We start from the raw sequence: 22,827 nt of genomic DNA on the forward strand, positions 1-22,827 counted from the left end.
CTTTGGAGGAAAATATGTTTGCACTTTAACACCTTTTCATTTCTGTAGAGTGTTAAACAGACTTTAAAGTTTAAAGACAGATAAATAATGTAGGTATCTCAGAGTTGCTCTCTGTGGCAAATACATAACACTGATGTGTGTCTTACAGAATGAGCTTTGAGGGCTGACAGATGACATGCCTCCATTGAGCAGATGATTCATTACCTGAAGCTCTCAGGGTAGTCTTTATCTTGTATCCTCCGTCTTGGGTGTGTGGTGTGGCATGTACAGTATGAGTAAAGCAATACTGCAATGATAATTAAAATAATAAATTAAGCAGCTAATTTCAAGCTTGGTGATTGGGTGAAGCAAAGCTGTCGTAACCTCTAGATTTCATGGTCAAAAACATCAACTTAGATCAAAGACGTAACAGCTGAAAATACTCTGTAGCTGTGTATATCGTAATTTTTCAAACAAATAATTTACTCTCACAAGGGGTGCTGACAGCAGCGCATATTGTAGAGCTTAGGCTTTGTTTAAACCAGCTGTGTGAGTGTTCCCAAAAAATATTCATCTGTCCTCCTTGGTTTAACTTTAACTTTTGATCACTGCATCTGAGCAAGGTTTACAAGTCAAAACTTTTGCACAATAACAACAAGTCAAGGTGTGTGTGTGTGTGTGTGTGTGTGTGTGTGTGTGTGTGTGTGTGTGTGTGTGTGTGTGTGTGTGTGTGTGTGTGTGTGTGTGTGTGTGTGTGTGTGTGTGTGTGTGTGTGTGTGTGTGTGTGTGTGTGTGTGTGTGTGTGTGTGTGTGTGTGTGTGTGTGTGTGTGTGGTGTGTGTGTGTGTGTGTGTGTGTGTGTGTGTGTGTGTGTGTGTGTGTGTGTGTGTGTGTGTGTGTGGTGTGTGTGTGTGTGTGTGTGTGTGTGTGTGTGTGTGTGTGTGTGTGTGTGTGTGTGTGTCCCATTGAAAGTAGGCCAGCCAGTTAGTCCATGAGTCAGCCTTTTCTCCTGAGAAAGGAGACTCCCTGACATTACAGCATTTTGAACAGCTGACCGACACACCCGACCTGGCGGACACTCCACACACACATTAACTTACACACAAGGTATCAAATATACAGTAGATGGATACACAAACACTTACAGCACACAACACACATTGTCCTCTTACTGCGAATACATTACACACCCAAAGTCCGCTCTTAGCAGTATATTGTGATGGATACTGTAACCGTTTTGTTTCCCCGGGTGTACACATTTTGTGCTGAGGTCACTGACTCTCAGTCAAACCCAGATTAATGCTGACATGAATTGTGTTGAACTCAGTGATCCTGAACATATTTTAGCTCTTGTGTGATTGGATTATTTGTAGTGGGAAGTACTCATATGAGGTGTGGAGCCTCAATCCTTCGTAGCTCTGTACTGTGCTACCTTCCAAGCCCGCCCACATTTCTGTGGTCTCATCAAATCGGATTATTTGATTAGAAATTCCTCTTACTGTAAACTGCTCAAGGATTCCTATTCGCTGGGGAATACATCTAAGTACAGAAGGAAGTTGAAGATGCTCTAACTTTTTACTGGGACTTGTAATACAACCAAAGACACAGGGACATTGCATTTTTATGAATACAATGTCGCTGAAACCAGCTCATCAAACATTTAACATTGTTCAATGAGTATTTAAAATGTATTCACACACTATTTTGCCATTGTGTGAATAGGATTGGGTTGAGCTGACTAACACTGAGGACAAGGGGCCTCTGTTTTTGCCAAACTGTAACCCTTGCAGACCGCCTATGGGCTGGGCTGGATGTATTATTCCTAAACTAGATCCAGATATACCCTAAACCTTTAAATGTCGAAGGTGACTTTAAGGGGATTCTCTTTTGTATTGTTTTTTAATCAACAATACATTGATAAACCGGTAAATATGTATGCATACACAGTCTGTCTCTCCTCAATATGTGGGCTGGTTAGTCTTCTTGAGTATTTTATTTTACCTACAAAAACAGATCTTTAATGTCACTGAACTCAAATGAAGTATTTGTAACAACATAAGCTGCTAATGGGCTCATGCGCTAGTGTAAACACTGCCTGCTGTGAGAGGTGATATCACTCCTTGACGTATGTGCTACCAGATGTGTTTTGAGTGTATGCTGCTGATATAGGGTTTGTTATGAGTCTTTCTTTGCCTTTTCATCTTAAAACATTTTTCAACAGCTGCTCAAGTAGTATAACTGTGAGCTCTGTTCATCCCTCAGTGTATGTCTGTGTGTGTGTGGGGGGGGGGGGGGGGGGAGAGGGGGGGAGACATATCTTGCCTGTACAGTATATTACTTGTCTTGGGTTTAGCCACAAATATATTCGTCTGTGTACTTAATGTGCGCACATGTGGCGCACATGTGGCTCATGTGGCATCTTGACTTGGTCACCATCTGTGCTCCCATTAAGTCACGTCTATGAAATCTATATGACAACAGCTGACTGATGCCTCAGTTACGCCATCGAAGTCGAGATCCAAATAATTGCTACACAGTATACCTCCTCCCACACACTCCAGTTTAATATCTTCTTTCCCATCTGCTCATTACTGCACAGGGTGATCTTAAGAAATGTGCCTCTACAGGAAACAATCATCCCGCTGTTTTGATAAATACTAGGGGGAAATGAGTCATACCTATAAGGGTGAACCTATATTATAAGGTGTGATATTGGTAGAGTAACTTACACAAGGTGGTAAATAGATAGGCGTAAATAGAGTAAAATATGTTTGAAAACATTCTGTTTTAACATCACGATAGTTAGAGCTGATGTATTAAGAGTTTATGTAATGTAAGAAATAGACCATTTATGCATGTGAAACTGTAGGGTGAAGTCAGAGCAATGCTTTTCCTAAGGGCTCTCCCATGCAGGAATAATTTTGCAATTATTTCCAGTTATATAATCATTATTACTGTGAAATGAAATGGTTCAGACCCTTTTCATATCATTAATATTTCTGTTAGAGAAGCAAAATGTAAAAAAAACAATAATACATTGGAAACACATTTGTGATGGGCGAACCTAATGAGGCATCAAAACAAAATGTATTTTTCAATCCAAAGTGTATTGTTGTTTGAAAGCAACATTAAAGACATGAGAGTAATGGATCCTTCTGAGGCCTCTCAGTGGGTGGTGGAATACTTGCACAGTACAAACTACATTGAACTTGACTAATACAATGATTTCGTAACTGATGATAGCTTTAGATCATCTTTGGCATTTTGAAATACATCTTCTCCCTAAATGCATGTGGTAGACTACAAAGTATAATCTAGTGACTTTCAAGGAAAAGGCCTCCGGTACTGTAAAAGAAGTTGCACTGCCTGTTTCCTATTTAAACACAAAGAAAAATCAGCGCACTCCAAACCAGATGACTAGCTGTTGTCTGTCTTCTCACTCGGATGAAAACATGAAAGCTGGGTGGACCGTGACATGTGTCCCGTTGATATGCCAGATAGCTAACATGACTAAACTGTGATGACAACATTGATGTGAGGCAAAATGTGAGCAGATGTACTGTAGCAGCAGTGTGTGTTTTTTATTACAAAGTATGCAGTTGAGTTTCCAGGTAGAGTGGGTGATGTATTAATAATGTCTCCGAAGCCTGTGACAATAATAACCATAAATGATGGTATAACCATTAATTCTGACAGGGACTACTGCTGGATTGTAGATCATTAGAGTAAATGAAAAAGTTTGATCATCAGCAGGAATTATATTTGATTTACTATCAGATTACAATGAAACTGAGGGCATTATTTATCTAATCCAAACAGGTCATTTAACCCATTCTGCAATCTCTTCATGTCAATGGCTGAAGTGAAAGTGCCAATGTGATGCTCTGTATTAGTTTGTTACATGCTTGTCAGTTTGTAATTGCACAAAAGAGGATAGATAATAATTCATTTGCAACAGGGATTACAGACATGAAAAATTCAATTAGTGTCCCACAATGAATGGAAATTCGCCAACAAAGGACATAATTCAAAACATAAAAAGCATTCACAGAAAACAATTGTCCTCATGGAGCACAAAACAAAACTCTAATGTTGCTCCCCTGCACTATTTTCCCAAATATTATTTACAAAAGAAAACTAAACTGCCCAAATGTAAGGGCCAGTGAAATTATATTAATAAGAATCACTTTTGATCTGTGAGCGACTTCACATCAATATACTCTACAATGTTTAGTTTGTTTGTTTTTGTGTTTTACATTTCAATAATTCAATAACAAATGTTCTCAAGATATGACTTGTGACATCAGCAGGTTAAGACTGATTTGTATATGTGGATTTGCTAAATCAGCCAAGGTACTGATCTTTGCCTCACAAGGCCAGAATGTTCCTGGCAGGTTCACACTACAAAACACGAATATACAATATGGAAATGTTTACACTTTTAAGTAATTCTATGATCATTCTGCAGTTCAGTCTAGAAAATATTTAGTCATTAATCCTTGAAGCGGCATTTTCACCAGCTATTTGGGATGATTTTCACAGTTACAGAGCAATATATACAGTATGGGTCATGTCCAACATTGCACTATATGATTAACTATAGCTGCTAGTGCTCATAAATATAATGTCTGATTATTGTTCGTATTTAGTGGAGTCAGAATAAACACTATTAAGAGCACTTGGCAGGGGCTAGCGCAGGGGAGTCGCCCTGAAGCCTGCTGTTAGTTTATTACATTTCCCAGGGAGAGCAATATGATGTCATCAACATGTGTCCCATCTATAGTTAAGACCCCATATCCTGGTTGGACAGCTGAGCCGGGGATAAGGAGTTTCTGTTCTCATAATATACTCAAGGAAAAGCTTCCTTTCTTGCTCTTGCACCAACACTAGTTGTTTACTTTTCTGACTCCGACCCACACTCACTCAGGCACACACTCTGTATCTGTTTCGTTTTTCTGAATAAATCTTAGTTTTAACTGTTGCCATTTCATGAAGTCGACTTTCAGTTATTTTTTCAGTTTTATTTATAAAATGAAGCTGTTCAAAGATATAGCAAGCAGTCATTCATTGGTAACTATTGACATACATAATGATATTTAATAATTTCTCCCTTTATGACAAAGCACATCTTACAACAGAGACTTTACAAGACAAATAATTTAAGGACAAAATGAAAAGAAAACATAAAAGGAAAGAGGAAACATGATAACTATGAGCTGCTGTCTTTGTGCTCAAGCTTAGGGAAGGATCTTAAACCACACATACATTTATACAATCTTTAATATCAAAATAATCACAAAGATAACTCTCCAAAGAACTGACTATTGTGTTTGCATGAATGCTTTGTACCGTATCTCTTTCTGCCCCATTAATGCTGTGAGAATGTGAGATGTTCTCAATGGTGGTAGAATAATATTGGCAAGGTTTAAAATCCATAACATAACAAGAAGAGTTAATAGGTTCAAAAAATCCTGAATAAACTGGTTGGATCACGACGCTTGAGCCCTCATCATGTCTTCTACACATTCACTGTAACGGTAAGGCAGTAAAATACAAACAAGGCTGCCAATTTAAGTTACTGTTCGCTACATATGCACCACAACAAAATACAACCTTTTTATGTACGTTATAAATTAGAAAATGTAGTTAAAAGGTCAATATTAAGTTGACATTTAAATAGTGTTGATGACGTCCCATTTCGCAAGTATATAAAAAAATCTTATATTTTATAAATATACACCAAAATCAAACATGATTATTTGATATGACATCACGTCGAATATTAATGTGCCTTTTGACATTTGTGAAGGACAGGAAAAAGTCTTTCTTGTCCTTATTCTGTGTTTTATCTACAATATTTAGTGATACAGTCATTACAAATACTGTATGCTATACTGTAGTTCACTTTTAGTGGACGAATGTGTAAAGTAATGAAACAAAGCAATCAGGCCAAGTAAAGCTTGCTTGTCTTTCAGCAATACTCAAATGTGACACATCTTTGCACTGAAACAGTCCACAGGTGCTGTATGATGTATGATGTATGATGCTGTATCAGCAAAGAATCCTTCAACTCCTGATATTTCAAATCAAAAATTGAAATCAAAGTCATACAAATACATAAATGAGACATAATGTATATTAGTATTGTCTTTTCGGAGATTCAACAGTATCTCCTACATAAAGCCTTGCAGTTCCTTTGGGCATGTGGGAAACATAAAATGTTATAAGCAGAGGAGTTCATCCACCAGTACTGTAGACTGTCTCCGTCGTTCTGCTCGTTGTCTGTTCGTGTGTGTGTTTATTTCACCCTGTTATATAACATGTAGGTAGGTTGCCCTGGTGTCCACTCCTATTACATTTTTGGCGGTGCATCTGTAAAATCCCGTATCCCTACTTGTCGGGTTTTGTATCACCAAGGAACCTTGAGGACTAAGGTAGCGGTTGCCATAGATACGAGCCTGACCCATGACCCTCAGCTGTGTCAGGTCTGGTGTTTCCCAGGTGACGGTCGCCCGGGGTGTCGCTATTGTCCTACACGGCAGCTCCACAGCCACCCCGGGTCGTGTGTAGGTCACAGGGGAGGGGCCTGTTGTGATGCGTGGCGGGTAGGCGATGACGATGACGGGAACCGTGATGACTGAAACTGAGTCGCCACTGGTAGATCTGCAGCTGAAGATGCCGCGGTCGTACACGGAGGCCTGTTGCACTGTTAGAATTCCATCTTCTTGGACTTTGTATCGGCCTGAGTCATCACTTTCACCCCGGGTCAGCACTTTTCCATTTGGCATGGTCCATGAGAGAGAGCCCTGGGTATATCCATGGGTTTGAGGAGCAGGACAAGGCAGGCGGAGGTTCTCTCCATTAACGATGCTCACTAAGGGAGCTGTTCTGGTGCTCACTGCTGGCTCTGACACAGGGCTCGAGGAACGGGGTGGAGGGCCGACAGGACGAGGTGCGGCAGGCAAAGACTGGCCTCTGTGTAGAGGCTTTTGAGTAACTTGGATTTTTGGATGAAGTGCCTCAGGCAACACTGGCCTTGAGCTTAAGGATTTAGCTGAATCTAATGAGGCTCCCGGGCGTGGCGACTGTATTACACCAACATGTCCCATGACAGGCCTTTCATCTGCCCGTCCCCTGTGTGAAAGTCTGGCCTCCTCTTGTGGCTCAGAGACCTCCAGCTCCACCTGTATCCTCGTCTGTCCTCTCTCACTTCTGACCACACAAACTAAGGTCCCAGAATCGCTCGCACGCACTCCTCGCAGCTCCAAAGAGCCGTTTCGGTGCACAGTGAGTCTGCTGCCATAGTAAGGAGCAGGCAACACACCATTACCAGGCAGAAGCCAGGCCACACGAGGGGGAGGGGAGCCTTGGGAGAGGCATGGCAAAACCACAGTTTGGCCTTTCACAGCTCGCTGTTTGACTGTAGTTACCACACCCACAACAGTGTTACTATAGTTTTTAGTACCAGCAGCTATAACAGCATTACTGCTACTTCTGCTAAACACATTTCCACTGAGTGAGCCAGTCCCAGCTCCTGTATTAGACACACTTATCCTGCCATTTTCTCTACCGGTGTAAGCGCCATTACCAGCCTTTCCTGCATTTACTTCATTAGTCCCAGGATTCCTTTCTACATTATCTGATCTAACTGTGCTGTGACTGCTACTCAGGCTATTACTATTACTCATAATGCCGGGTCCATTTTGATTTGTTCCAATGTTATCCGCTTTAATGCCTATATTTCCAGCCCCACTCACTCCAACACTGATAACACTTCTTCCTAGTTGTGTGGTGATTCCACTGACAGGTCTGTTCAATCCATCTCGACTATCACTCCTAAGGGCAGGATAAAAGCCACTGGTCGCTATGTTAGTGCCATCATTTGGTACAATGCTTTTTGTCCTGCCATCATTAGCACCATAGGCATTATTTCTGCTGTCACTGCTGCCAAGCTTGTCTGTGTCTCCATTGGTAAATCCATCTTGACGTATCCTTGCATTATTAGTGCTTTCCCCTGATCTACTGCCATGACCACTATCAGGCTGATAGCTAGTACTCCAACCTCTTCCTCCCACCTGGCCACTCTGTCCATGGTTAGCAGCCTCCACCTCCAGGCCCACCAGCATGCTCCTCTCCCCGGCTGAGTTGCTAGCTTGGCAGGTATAGGTTCCTGTGTCGATCTTTTGAGCCAGACGCACCTCTAAAGTTCCACCCGAAACCACCACAACCCTCTCGGAATAAAAGCCAGATCCCAAACTTTTTGGGATGACACGGCGGGTCGGGGAAAACCATGTGACCGTCGGGGCAGGAACTCCAGTGGCCTGGCAGGGAATTGTGGCTGTTGCCCCTTCACGTACTTTGACCACGTGGTGGCTTCTGTCATCAGTAAAGGTTGGTAGAGATGTCCTCATGATTTTTACTTTGACCTTGAAACATTGAATTTAAGTTAGTTTACAACTGAATTAATTTGTATTTGTATTCATGATATGTTTATTGTGAGTAAGAACAATAAACTCAATTTGAATATGTAATATAAATGATAACTCAAATATTCTTCTGCAGTAGAAAAAAAAAGTTTACCTTCATGGTGTCTTGGCCTCCTTGATTCTCAGCATAACACGTGTACTCTCCCTCTTCTCCCATCCCTACTGCTGGTACAAGTAACGTCCCATTGTCAAACACAGTTAGCCTCCGTGTTCTCCCTCCTCTGTCCTCCCCCTGCAACACGCTGTTCACCATGGTTCCATCTGGTAGGCTCCAACGGACAGATGGGTCAGGCAGTCCTGATGCCTGGCAGTCCACCTGCATGGAATAGGATCATTATTATCATTAAAAGTTCTATCAACTTTAACTTAACTTAAATTAACTTTTGTTTGGATGAGTGCCAAACTGCTGAGAGCTGTTAGGAAATAACAATGTCTCCTCTTTGTTAAAAGGAAAGATGCATACTGCTCTAGATTCAGCTTTTAGGGCTGTTTTTATAATCCCAAAAATATAACTAATTTAAGAAAACACTGCTAAGCAAGACAAATGAAGCTGCTTTAAAAAAAAACGTTCAAATCTCATTAATTTTTAAATGAAATAAAAAAGGAGGGCAACAAATTCCCAAATACATTGTCCTCTTTCTTGCATTTCAACCCGCTTGACATAGTATTTAATTGAACTGTTGAATATTTGTGTGTCAAATATCATCCCCTGAAGGCCGCTGTTGATGATTCATAACAGGCTATGACCTGACAGGTCTTTCTTTTCCTTTTTTAAGTCAAAAAAATATGATGCACTTTTTGATCAGAGAAAAATAACTAAAGACACAGCTTGAAGCTGTAGAAATGTTTGGCACTAAGCCCAGCCATAGAAGAGATCCAACACACATCATGGCCTGATCAAAAAGTCTCAAAAAAATTCTAAAAGTGCAGGTGTGGAAGATGGACTGTTTTAGTTTTGGCAGCATTTGATGCAAGTTTCTAACAGTGGAACAGTGGGGTATGATGTTTCTTTAATAACTAGCCAGGCTGAGATAAATTGTGATTTATTAATTGTTTTCATTTAACTTACCTTCAGTGGTGTGCCAAAAGACACCATCTGATTGAGTGGTTGCTTGGGCTCGATCTTGGCAGGCTTAGTAACAACAGAGACACGCAGGCGGCGATAATCATCTGAGACCTTGTTTCGCGCGATACAGAGGTAGTCACCAGCGTCCTTCTCTGTTAATGCTCGGATTGACAGAGTTCCATTAGGGTGCACCTTCAAACGAGGGTCAAAACTGAAAATCGAATGTGGACAAACAAAAAAATCACCAACAGGTATAGAATGAGACACAATACTGACAGAATTACTACGAGATATAATTAAACAACCGTCTCACAAACCCACATCCACTTTACCTGTAATGCACGTCCACCAGTTTCCTAATAGGGGTCCTCCAAATGATGATAGGTGCTGGGTTTCCAGTTACAGAGCAGTGGAGCTGCAAGAATAACCCATAGTGGACAGTGGAGCTGGAGGGTGATGTAGAGACAATAAGGGCTTTACTGAAGGGTGAGACAGGCGAGGGATGCAAAACAGCTGAGGCTGTATATTTTTTCGAGGGGGGAGGAGAAATAACTTTTGTGTTATTTACAATGCCAGGCGAGATTTTGGTGTTATTTGTAGGCATTGTGGAGGATGGGGAGAGAGGGGAGAGCTTTGTTTTGTTGATGTTGCTCAAGTGTGTGGGGTAGGCAGTGACTGTTTTATTGATTTTAGGAAGTGAGTTAGTGGCAGTGGGTGGGCGAGGGTAAAAAGATGAGCGAGAAGAACTGGGGTTGAGCGGCAAGGTCCGGGATCTATCATGGGGCGATGAAGCGGGGAGTCTAGCTGAGTTGAATGGATTTGAAGGGTGGCTAGGGATAGATAAAGTTCTGTCTTTATTTAGTGAAGAAGATGTTTTTTCAACAGCTTCACTCTGGCTTCTTTCTCCATCTGCTGACCCTTCAATTTCTAACCTAACTGTTCTCTTATCGGCTCCAACAGCATTGCTTGCTATGCATTCGTAATTCCCTGAGTCCTTAGGCCGAACTCCTCGAATATGCAGTGTCCCATTGGGTAAGACGAAAAGGTTGCCATGAAGAAACTGGGATTGGCGGACTATAGTCCCATCTGGAATTCGCCAGCGCAGAGTTGGTGTCGGGGCTCCCCTGGCAGAGCAGTGAGCATAAACAGGCCTCCCAGGAGACAAAAGCAGGTGTTCCTCTTTGGCTTGCTGTATAACAGGGGGCAAGGACGACACATGTACACGCGCTGAGGCACTGGCTGCTCCTGCTGAGTTGGAAGCCACACAGCGGTACACGCCTCTGTCACCGGTTAAAGTTATTGGTATATGGAGGGTACCATTCGTGTCCATAATAATTCGACTGGTGGAGGCAGCGCTGGAGGTCAGGACAGAGCGATCAGGCAAAACCCAGGAGAGCAGAGGGCTGGGAACACCATCCGCCTGGCACTGCAAGTGCACCTCTCCACCCTGATGAATGGTAACTTCTCTGTAGCTGGCCAGCTGCATCCGAGGGGGGCGTGTCCACACCTCCAGGTTGGCTAGCAATCTATCACGAAAGAGTATAGGACGCAAATAGTCAACATGGAAACACATTTGTATTTATTCTAAATAAAACTGAACATAGATGGCATAGGACACGTTTAGGAAACTCCCCAAATTCATGTATTCACAATTTAAACAGGAATCCTGAAAGAGACATGGGATTGACAAACATATTTTTTCAAGTAACACAATTATATTGGAATTGGATTCAAACAAACCTTTTATAAACAGATTTTATATACTGAGATTTCAAAATGACTTTAGGCTGCTTAAAAATACACCAACACAGCATGCATAATCCTAAACAGCTGTTTGCTTTTGGTCTGTGTAATTAATACAGAAACTATTTTGTACCATGGTCATTATAACTAAATGCAAAATGCTACATTAATATTCCTAACTGGTATGAGCAGCCTCACCTGTCGCGACCCAGAAAGCTTTGTGCACTGCAGATGTATGTGCCTCTGTCCTGCAGCTGAATATTCTGGATAACTAGAGTGCCATTTGGCAGGACCTCAAAACGCTCTGCCTTGGAGATAATTGACATCACCGCTCCTGAGAGAGAAAGACAGACAGACAGACAGACAGACAGACAGAGAGACAGACAGAGAGACAGACAGACAGAGAGACAGACAGAGAGACAGACAGACAGAGAAAGCAGCAGTGATGAAACAGAGTGGGAAAAACAGAGACAAATTGGGAAAGAAAGTTAGAATGAGACAGAGGAAAGGACGATCAGGGAAATACTTTGTGGCACAGCATGAAGTAAGCCCAGTGATGCAGTGCACAAATGTTCCATTACTTTCTTGCAATATGTCTTTCCCACATGGCAAGCGAGAGAAAAGCCTATTGTGTGCATGCCAGTGCGTAATGCTGGGTGTTAATGGGTTACTTCATCAGTGCAAAATGTGTTCATATTCATTAAGTTATAGTACATACTAAAGCTTAGTTGGTTTTTCCTTTCAAATCGATGACGTCAAGAGGTAAATACAAACCTTTACTTATTTCTGCTTTAAAGGACCAGTGTGTAGTACTTCTGATAAGAAAATAGCATTTCTATGTTTCCCAGCATAAAAAGATATGCCTGAGGGTTTAAGAGAGCGGATTTACTGAGTAATCTGTGGAAATAAAACTGAACCCTGATTTGTACTTTCACATCTACAAGGGAATTGTTTTTTAATATTTACATATTTCTGTATACTGAAATAAATGTGTGCATATTGTCTGCTCAGCGTGTACCTGTGGAGACCTTGGTCCATGTGATGGAGGGCTTTGGCTCGCCTTGAGCTTCACAAGCCAGCCTGGCAGTGCTCTCTGCTGGGACCGACACTGTCCTGATGTGCGGGTCTGCAATCCTCGGTCTGGATCTCACAACTGGGACCTATGTAAATGTTTTATAGATTTAAGTAAACAAAAAAGAAAATCATGATAATAATATATATTTCTTTTTAACTTTAAGACATCTGAGAGCATAGCACCACTAATGAAAATCCCTTGAATTGCAAAGCTGCAGCATTGTGTTGTCCTTGGAGTTGTGAACAACACCTTCAGAAAACAATAGATAAAATGATAATTGTCTAATAGGAAAATTAGCAAATCTACATAATCAACAGAATGTAGTCAACAGATAATTTGGCCATCTGTACAACATCTTTTAATGTACAAAACTAACCAAAATGATAGACAAATCAAAACATAAGTGTGGGTAAGAATAAAGGTCATTACACATGTTTTAATTATGTATTAAATGATTTTTATGTATTTAAAAAGTAATATGATTATGTGAATTTTACATTTTCAAAAGTTTGTAATTCCTTTTATTAAACATTGAAGAGCTTTTAAGGTTAAACAATTCAATATAGCAGTACTGTAATACCAGATTAGGAACCATTGATGGTGAACCCAGTGGTTTTGTCTGCTGAAGCCTGCCAAAAGAGCTCTGGAAATTAATTAACAATTGATTATCTTAAATCCCTTGGGATTAGGGTCTTAAAACACATAATGTTGTTGATTATGGAACATGTGTTTTTCATCTCTTCTTTAGATCTTGCAGGGACTCTAGCAGAGCTCCGGAAAATCCATGAAATTAAAGAACTGTCCTAAACATCCCTTAGGTTTTATAGCAGGTCATGTGGATACAGATTAGACTATTTTCAGATCTATTGTGCTTTTCTGCTAAGCTTTTGCCCAAAGGCTTGCACAGTCGGTGTTGTGTGTGTGTGTGTGTGTGTGTGTGTGTGTGTGTGTGTGTGTGTGTGTGTGTGTGTGTGTGTGTGTGTGTGTGTGTGTGTGTGTGTGTGTGTGTGTGTGTGTGTGTGTGTGTGTGTGTGTGTGTGTGTGTGTGTGTGTGTGTGTGTGTGTGTGTGTGTGTGTGTGTGTGTGTGTGTGTGTGTGTGTGTGTGTGTGTTGTTATTATTTTCTGGGCTAGCACAATAAATGTTAATTTGAGTTCCACTTAGCTGACAACAAAGAAAAATAGCTCTCTATATATATCAAATGCAGACTGCATTTAAGAATGCACTTACAGAGATGACTAATTGTATAAATGACTGAAAGCAAAGAGCAGGGAAATAGGGGAAAATTACAGACATTAACAAATAAAAAACAAATTGTGGCCCAAGCTCTTACTCGTGGGGTGATGTGTGTTCTTGCAACACATTTTGGGTATAAAGAATTCCCAAAATAGCATTACTGTTGACTCAATTTGAACTCACCTCAGGGGCAGCCGGGAGTGAAGGGGAGGGGGGCCATTGAGGCCGGCTGCTGTCTGAATCTGGAATAGAATTAGTTCCAGGGTTCCTCCAGTCAATAGAGGGTCGATTCTGGTTTGAACCCCCAGAATTAGGCCTCCCTCTGGGATCAACGTTGACAACGCTTGGCCTCTCTCTGGGTGATTGTGTTGTACTTGTTGTGATCATTGTAGTGGTTGTAGTTGAAGATTTACTGGGTGTAGCTGCCGTTGTAGTTGTTGAAGGAGGTTTCACTGAGGTGACAATTCTAGTACTAGTAGGAGTAGTAGTTGTAGCAGTGGTAGTAGGATGAGGGGTTGCGGGGATAGTCTTGAATGAGATTGTAGTACTAGTAGCAGTAGTTATAGTAGTAGTAGAAGGGCTAATTGAAAAAGTAGTAGTGGTAGTTGGAAAAGTTGATGTAATATCAGGTGTTGTGGAAGAAGTAGTAGAGGTAAAAGCAGTTGTAGTACTTCTGGTAGTGCTAGATGTTGGGATAATACTGGTAGTTGTAGTAAACAATTTGGGACTTATAGTCAAAGCAATATGTGTTGTTCCTATGGGACGTGTGTCCTCAATAGCTGTAGTGGAAGATATACTATCAGGTGTTGTGGAAGAAGTAGTAGAGGTAAGAGCAGTTGTAGTACTTCTGGTAGTGCTAGATGTAGGGATAATACTGGTAGTTGTAGTAAACATTTTGGGAATTATATTCAAAGCAATATGTGTTGTTCCTATGGGACGTGTGTCCTCATTAGCTGTAGTGGAAGATATACTTGTAACACTTTCAGCAGAATTAGTATGTATTATTTTGAGAAAGGTAAAAGGAGTAGTGTGGAGTTTTGCAGTAGTAGTTGTAGCTGTACTGGGGACTGTGGAGGAAACAGTGGAGGAAACAATGGAGGAAGGACTGGGCGAGAGAGAGATGGAGGAGTGGGACACATATGGTTCACTTGACAAATTCCTCTCGAGCACAACATTGGGATCACTTGAAGGTTCATCAACATGTTTGCCTAAAGATGTGTGTGTTTTTGTGTGAGTCTGTATGCCATGTGTCGAAGTCTTGGCGTGTGTGTTAGGCGAATGTGTCTGCACGACCGTAGCATCCGAGTGAGTGGGTGCTGGTGTTAGTGTGTTGAAGAGAGTGGATTTTGCAGTGTCTGGGATGTTGGCTGGGTGAGTCACCATGTCTATATGTATCTTCGTGTGAGAGGGGGATAATGAGGTGATAGAGGAGGAAGAGGGAGTCAATGAGGGGGTGGCAGAAGTGGAGATACCAACAGTATTAGAGATAGTGGAAGACTGAGAATTCAGTACCACATCATTTGAAGTAGTCTCAATATGGTCACTCCGTGTCAACAACATGACTGGAGATGTGGTTGTTGACACCAGCATCAACATATTAATTTGATCTGTTGTAGTGACAGGTGTCTCAGTTTGTGACCTCGGGTTTGTAGGTTCAGGGATAGGTCGGCGTGGGGTCAAAGGATGCCCCCTGGGCCTGTTGATGATTCGTCTTCGCTGTCCGATCCTCCTGCGAGAGTTCCAAGGGCTTTGAGGCCGGGAATTGGGTACCAAATTAGGGAAGAGTCCCTCCCGGTGGTTTTGAGGCTTGGTTCTAGATGGGTTGGTGTTTGCTTCTGGCTCATCCCCTTCACCTGGTTCTGGGACAATTTCATTTGCTGCTGACATTGGCTTCAATGTGACTGCTTCTTTCTGTGTCTCTGTGTTTGTCACTGACTCTGTCTGTGGAGTTGCTTTCGCTGTCTCACTCTCTGTCTCGTTCTCTATATTTGTCTGTGTTTCTGTTGATTCTGTTGCGGTCTTTATCTCTGTGTCTGTGTCAGTGTCTGTCTTTATCTCTGTGCCTGTTTCAGTGTTTGTCTCTATCTCTGTGCCTGTTTCAGTGTCTGTATTTGTATCTGTGTGTGTTAGCATTTCTTTGTTGACAGGGTACATTTGCTGAAGGCCTTCCTCTTGTAGATCAATCTCATCAAGAGATGACCCTTCAGTTTCTGCTTCCTCCCCTGCTCCTTCAGATCTACCTCTCTCTGTATCCTCAAGTCCTTCAATTCTACCTGTGTCTCCATCTTGGCCTCCTTCCACAGCTTCAGCTGTCGGCTTTGCTTCATCAACAGGCTCGCTTTCATTAGTGGCAACAGTCTTTTGTCGAATCTTAGCCAAGAGATCAGCCCATTTTTTAGGGTCTATCCTTTGTTTGTTTGTGGTAACCCTATGTCTGTTCTTAAAGCGGTTTCTTCTCTGGTCAGTGGATGATGTAGGCGTTCCTCCTCTTCTCAGGGCGCCTTCTCTCATAGGTCCACGTCTTACGGGTTTTCCAATTGGAAGACGTCTGTTTGGGGAAGGTTGAAGAGGTCTTGGACGCTTCCTGCCAGCAAGAATTCTCTCTCCTTCTTCCGCCACATCGCCAGACCCTTCTTCTTCTTGTAATGGAGCTCGTATCTGGGTTGACCGGCCAGCAGCTGACTGTGGCCCTGTGGGAAATGAAGTCCTAACTGGAGGGGGATGTCTTGAATTTAATTCAAGCTGAATGGACAGAAAATCACTACCATACTGGTTGACTGCAATGCAGCGGTAATGACCAGCATCCCTCAGAGAAGGGTTAGGCAGAGAGAGACTCCCATTTGATTGTAAAATGAGCCCACCTGATACAGCTAATCCCTGCCGTACTAAGTTTCCATCTGGTAACACCCAATTTATATGAGGCGCTGGTGAACCAAAAGCCTTGCAGGATAGACTGATAGGTTTACCAACAGTTGCTGTGACAGGAGGTCCCACTTGCTCTCCTGAAGGGGGAAAAGAGGAATCCTCCACTGCCAGGCGCAGGGGGAGAACGTCTACATCCTTGCCTGCCCGTGCTATGCAGTAATAGATCCCTGCATCTGAGAGCTGCACTTTATGAATAAGTAAACCAGAGGTTGAAGCCTGGAGCCTACCATCTAAGCTGCTTGAGGGGGAGATGAGCTTGGATCCATCCGGTTGAACCCACTGTACTTTGGGGTTACCAGAACTTAAAAGAGGGCATGATAGCTCCACCTTACTACCTACTACTGTTGCAAGTTCGGTGGCGGTCTGATTAGTTGAAATCAGCACCCATGGGTGTGAGGAAGCGGAGGATGCTGAGGGATGAGAAGCAGGGTCAGGATGAGCAGAAACTCTTGTTGAGTAGATAAGTTGAACTTTATGTCTGTTAGACTGTGCTCTGTTTAGCTGAATGCTGATGGCTGGCCGTAGTAACCATTGTGGTCTGGCTTTAATGGAAGATTGGACTCCAGTGTGATAATGTCCTTCTGTCTCTGGTGCCTGCCTGTAGCGGTAAGCCAATGCTGGGGCTTTACTCAGCATGATGTGCCTCTCCAGACGAACCGCAGTCTCACTGTAGTACGCTAGGATCCTCCAAAGTGTCTCATAGCTCTGTCTCTCCACAGGGCATTCCAGGGAGAGTGAGAGAGAGAGGGGGAGAGGGGAAGAGGAGGAAAGAGAGAGATCTGGAGGTGGAGCAATATCCTGGGAATCAGAGTGAGTGAAGTTGCAAACCAGATCCACGCTGTTCCCTTGTTGATCAGACAGACCCAGAGAGGCAGTGCCTAAAGGTTCTCTAAAGGATTCACTGGTTTGGATTTCACTATGTTCGGTCTCCAAAGGTGTGTCTCTTCCTGGGGAGGCGATAACAGGCGAGCTGCACAAGGGGTCAGTCTGCTCAAGCAAGCCTTGACCTTGAAGGGAATCGGGCGAGGCACAGATTGGACACTGAGGGCCGCCGGGACATTTCATTAAGCCTAATTGAAAGAGAGGCAGAGAAAATGGTGTCATAAAAGACAGCCTTGGCATCTCTATCAACTGTGTATAAAAGCATAGCAACTAAACAAACATATCAGTGCACAACTCAGCTATCTGAACATATTAGCAGTGTCATATTTTAGTCATGCCAGCTCTTCTTAAGAATATATTACCCTTTACATGTCTTAATAATTCTGTATGGTTACTTCATCTACTCATAAATCAGGAAAATGCATCACTTCATTATTACACAATAATTAGCCTATATTTCAGCTGCCTTCACACATCAATGCTGTCATCATAGATTAGTCATAGCAGGTTAAGTCTGGCATATCAATGAGACACATTTCATGGTCCAGCTCTCATTCATGTCTCAATAACAGCCACAAGGAACACTGGAAGAGATACAGAAAATTGAGGAAATAGGAGAAGGGGGTGTAACATAAAGCAGGTGGAGGGATGTCAGAGGAATAGACTAAACAAAACCATATGTGTAGGAAAATACATTTATCGCATTATTCCTGCCTTGATTTGATATGCTACATTACAGCTGTATAATGTTTTTCTCTCAATCCATTCACCTTGTTACTACCTTACCTAGTTACCTCGTCATTCTATCTATATGCATTTTGCAATAACCATCACATTTGTACTCCTTGACTGAGTTAAACTGGCTCAGAGGCTTAACAAATGACCAACACAAATCACATGTGCATGACAATGACAGTTGAAAACATATCAGATGTCACAATCACCTGGATGTGCCAGACTCCAAGTGAGAAACCAGTTCATCCTACAGTCACAACTCCAAGGGTTAGCCTGCAGCACAAGAGTCTCTAGCAGAGGTGCTGTTGCTAATGTGTCTCTGGGCAGAGTTGTTAGACTGTTGTTGGACAAGTCTAGGTGTCTACAGATGGGGAAAACAAAAACAAAATAAATCATTAAGTGGAGGGGGATGGTGGACAACAAGGTTGAGTCCAAATCATGGAGGAAGGGATGAGAGAGTGTGAGTGGGCAGTGAGAGATGAAAGGTTAGGGGAAAGTAACTAATAATTGTTATCCTTCCGATCATCATCCTCATGTTCAGATCCTGGTTATTCCTCTGCAGTAGTAATACAATTAGATCATTAAGGAGCAGGAGTAGGCGCAGTTTTAGAAGTGTATTTGTCTAGGTAAAAATAACCAGCAAGAGTTGCTTTTTCATTGGATGAGTTTTTCTTTTGACTAGTCAATCATGTATCCCATTATCACTAAATCTCACTGATCACACCATTTGAACTACATTTAGCTAATACTTTGTCACAAGTCATCATAGTGCAATTGTTTTTTTAGAATTGTGATAGTCAAGAACACACAGATCAGTTTATGTAGTAGGTCATGGAAGTATTGTAAATAATGTGGCAATAACAAACTTACCAGAGAACAGAGAGTACTCTTCTTTTGCTTGTATGTGTTGTGTTGTTAAAAGTGTTATCATGTTGTAACATGCCAAACAATGACTATAATATGATGTGCTGTAAGTGCTCAAGCTCACCTGAGTGTAGAGAAGTAATATGTATTCAGGAGGGACAGTGTGCACAGAGTGCGAGGGTGCAGTTGATGCAGCCTGTTCCCTTGCAGACGCAGCAGCCTGAGGCTCGGCAGTTGGAGCAGCGCCCGGGGGTGGATGTGCTGGAGGCGGTTGTGATCCAAGTACAGACGCAGCAGGGAGGTCAGGCCAGAGAAGGTTAGAGATGAAGAGATCTCTCTAAGCTTGTTATAACTCAGCTTTAGTATCTGCGGGGGGAGGGAGAGGAAATTGAGTGAACGGAAGCAATGAAGGATTAGAAGAGCAATCAAAAATACCAAGTCTATGCACTGATCATAAGTCACTGGACACCACATGCTTGTAAATTGAATTTATGACAAATTATGCAAGCGGAATTGGAGTCTGTGAAAAACTCTTTGTAAGCAAAAATAAATGCAAACTGTGTTGTTTTTAGAAATATGGGGGAATACTTCCAGTAGCACACCAAATTAAAAAAAAGTCCACCACACAAAACCAGACGTTACAGTCTTGCTGCAAGTTTATCGATTCAAAGCAGAAAAGACTTAAAGCATATTCTAGCACTGGGGGCCTTCAACGTTTCAAATAGGAAATGTATCCTGTAAGCTCAAGACTCTGGGGAACTATTATTATTCTAGTCATGTGCAAAAAACCCACCAACCTTTACAGACACACACCATGAAAACCATGTTGTGGAATTGTGTTTCTGTGAAGCTTGTGATAAATCCGCTCTGCAGGAAGGCTACTTAGCTGGCAGAGTTCCAGCTACTGACAGATCTAGCACGTGAAGATGTCAGCACATGGAAATATGGATCTTATTATCACACAATGCCAAATATATCAGCATCTGCCTGGGAGATGAAGGGAACAATTGCTTGTTGAGTAATTTGACTTCCCCACGGACTGCTAACTCTGCCCTTAGGTTCCTGCTAAAATGTCCAGTGTGTTTCCTGTCACTGAGCAGCAAAAATAATGATAGCAAATCAATTATGCATTCGTTGTACAGAAATTAGAAATATGTGCTGACAAATTTGAACAGAATCATGTTAACTATTATATTAATTTCCATAATGGTTTCACAGATTAAATGTAAAATTAATCATTTTATAATCATTTGTTTGACTGCTAGATTTAGGCATATTTATTCATATAGATTCCTCTCTAAATTGTACCAAACTCTTTGACAAATGCTATATATGTTGATAATCTCTGCATTACTTATGTTGTTAAAAACTGAAATGGGTTCTGTCAAGCAGTTGAAGTATATACATGTATCATACTTAAAGAGCTTATGCAGACTTTAAACTAAAAGTACTAAAGAAATGTGAGAGCTGAGTTTTCTGAAACAAAATACATTTGAAATAGTGAAGGATCCTTGTATGGTACCCCTGCTTGAGGCTGGGATTAAGGATTAGGCTGTGAGACTGGGTCCAAGTTTGATACTCATATCTGTGTCCTGAAAAATACTTCATATCCAAAGAGTCAAAGGCTAAATATTTGAGACAATGATTTATTTTCCCCATTAACATCCATACACTTTATAATCCAGCATGGATAGTTTCTCTTGGAAAAGGACAGTTCAGGACACTCAATCATGTTGGTTGCTGTTAGCTGCTTGTATGAGATACAGGTATGCTGTAGTTCCATAAAGAAAATTGACAAAACATAAAGAAAAGGGCTCTAAAGAATACATCCCATTTCTTTCAAACGTTTGTTATCTTTAATTTAGTCAATTATCCCATCCAAAAATCTGCTAGTTTTTTTTTTTAATTGATTTCCCTCTCTTTTCAGCCTTAAACGATGTCAATGTTGGGTCCAATGCATGCTGCTCTTCTTCCTATTTACCTGTAGTGATTTCAAATCTCTGAATGCTTCATCTGGCAGATGGTGGAGGTCATTGCTGTGGAGCATCAGGAGCTCCACCTTCTTTAGCCCAGCCAAAGAACTGGCATGTATTGTGCTGATGCTGTTGAATCTGTGGCACAGAAACAGCATCATCAACCTTAGACGTCAATACATCAACAAATATTATATCTCTAGAGCTCGTTAATTTGCTGCAGTTTGACACATTCCAAACTCTATGGGTGTGTTTGCATGGTAAATAAGAGCACTCCTACTTGCTCACTTGCATTCCCTTACCCAAAGTTTATGCGGCGTGTGTGTATAGGGAGGCCAGAAGGTATGCTGAGCAGGGAACGAAAGGTACAGTGGACTTCATTGGCCTGGTAGCAGTTACAGCTCCTGGGGCAGGCCTGGCCCATGGGCACCACAAGTGTCAGTACCAGTAGAGTCAGCAGGGGAACCGACACACACACACCCCGATACATCTTCAGTCCCCGAGAGGAGAAGCCACACTGGGATTATCACTGCCAACAAGAAAAAAGGAAATCAAGACTGATGGAGGGTAGCAAAGTGCATCACAGTGACATGTGTCAAAATCCAGATGACAGCCTCTCTCTCTCTCTCTCTCTCTCTCTCTCTCTCTCTCTCTCTCTCTCACACACACACACACACACACACACACACACACACACAGAAATGTATTCATACAACCCAAAAAGCACACATTTTACTCAAGGGGATTTGCAATCCGTACAACACATGACACTTATATCCTAAAATCCACACTAAAGCCACCCTGACACATTGCACTTGTCTGAAACAAAACAGACCTTCGGGCTTTATGCACATGCCCAGTAGGTTAATTGAGTGACATACATTAAGCAAAACAAAAAGAGCAGGATTGAGAAATATAGTAAGAAAAAGATAACACGTCAGTTTAGACCTCCCAGAAACTATCCTGTTTCTCTCTCTTATTTAATCTCACACAAGCGCACAAATGCTTTTACCATTCAAATGTATCCAACCAACTGTAGAGCAATAGCTGCCAGAGGCTTTTTAAATTTGAAGCTGAAAGTAAAGTAAATCACGTACTCTAGCAAGAAGCATCCGATATTAATTCATTACTGTAATGCAAAGTCGTGGATGTGCATAGCATACCTTGAAATCCTGTGGAGTTATTTCACGGAGGTATTCATTTTGCCCATCAAACACTGATTTAATCCAACTGCACGGCTCGGAATTTTGAAAGTCAATTAACCCGTTTATTCACCAATAAACTCCGCGATTGTTGAACTGAGGTGGAGGTCCCAAAATAAGTTGTCACATAAGATGTAACTGAGGAGAGCGAGAACAAAAAAAGTAGTCACACTTTTGTCAACTCTGCACAACAACAAAATTATTTTAGTTAAATCCAACAGGTCTTGCGCGTCTCTTGAGAAGTAACACTGGAAGTGGCAGACGGGCTATGCAAACGCGTCTGGCGCTGTGTGAGTGTGCGCGTGTGCGTTTTGTGTGGATGACAGGGGATGTGTGAGTGTGTATTTGAGCGGAGGAAAAGGGACTGTACCGAAGTGAACTTTGAGTGACGCTCAGGCTGAGGGGTTTGTCCGAGGAGGGGCTTTCTGGAGACACAGAGGTAACAAGTTACTGCTGCAGGCTGCACTCCTCAAATATTTACTCTCTACATGTAGCCACAGACATCTTTCTGTTGAACTGCGACTCACTGGATGTCTTCTGTCTCAACTGTTGCACACCACATTTTAACTTCTCTGCTCACACTATCTCCATCTATTTTGCAAACAACTAAATCCATTTCCCCTAATTTGAATTAATTTAATTTCATATACCTGAATTAGAAAC

At 41.9% G+C, this 22,827-nt stretch overlaps 1 protein-coding gene across 1 annotated transcript; it reads right to left on the reverse strand.

Moving 5' to 3' along the window:
- Positions 1 to 5,022: 5,022 nt before the first annotated feature.
- Positions 5,023 to 21,452, reverse strand: LOC117485790 (matrix-remodeling-associated protein 5-like). The gene is made up of 12 exons (XM_034134491.1): positions 21,265 to 21,452; positions 20,971 to 21,100; positions 19,114 to 19,355; positions 18,335 to 18,486; positions 15,677 to 17,578; positions 13,767 to 15,616; positions 12,292 to 12,433; positions 11,472 to 11,607; positions 9,863 to 11,056; positions 9,534 to 9,741; positions 8,559 to 8,780; positions 5,023 to 8,404 (listed from the first exon to the last, which is right to left on the reverse strand). Exons 1-12 carry the CDS (start codon positions 21,450 to 21,452, stop codon positions 6,290 to 6,292), a joined length of 8,481 nt encoding a protein of 2,826 aa, XP_033990382.1. The 3' UTR covers positions 5,023 to 6,289.
- Positions 21,453 to 22,827: the final 1,375 nt, after the last annotated feature.

Source organism: Trematomus bernacchii, unplaced genomic scaffold, assembly GCF_902827165.1.
Source record: "Trematomus bernacchii unplaced genomic scaffold, fTreBer1.1, whole genome shotgun sequence".
NCBI lineage: Eukaryota > Metazoa > Chordata > Actinopteri > Perciformes > Nototheniidae > Trematomus > Trematomus bernacchii.

Excerpts from the sequence above, each read along its gene's own strand:
- LOC117485790 (XM_034134491.1), bottom strand. The coding sequence starts at position 21,452 with ATGTATCGGGGTGTGTGTGTGTCGGTTCCCCTGCTGACTCTACTGGTA. Across the intron at positions 9,742-9,862 it reads CTGGTGGACGTGCATTACAG|TTTTGACCCTCGTTTGAAGG; the intron begins GTAAAGTGGATG and ends TTCGATTTTCAG. Across the intron at positions 8,405-8,558 it reads GAGGCCAAGACACCATGAAG|GTCAAAGTAAAAATCATGAG; the intron begins GTAAACTTTTTT and ends CAATGTTTCAAG.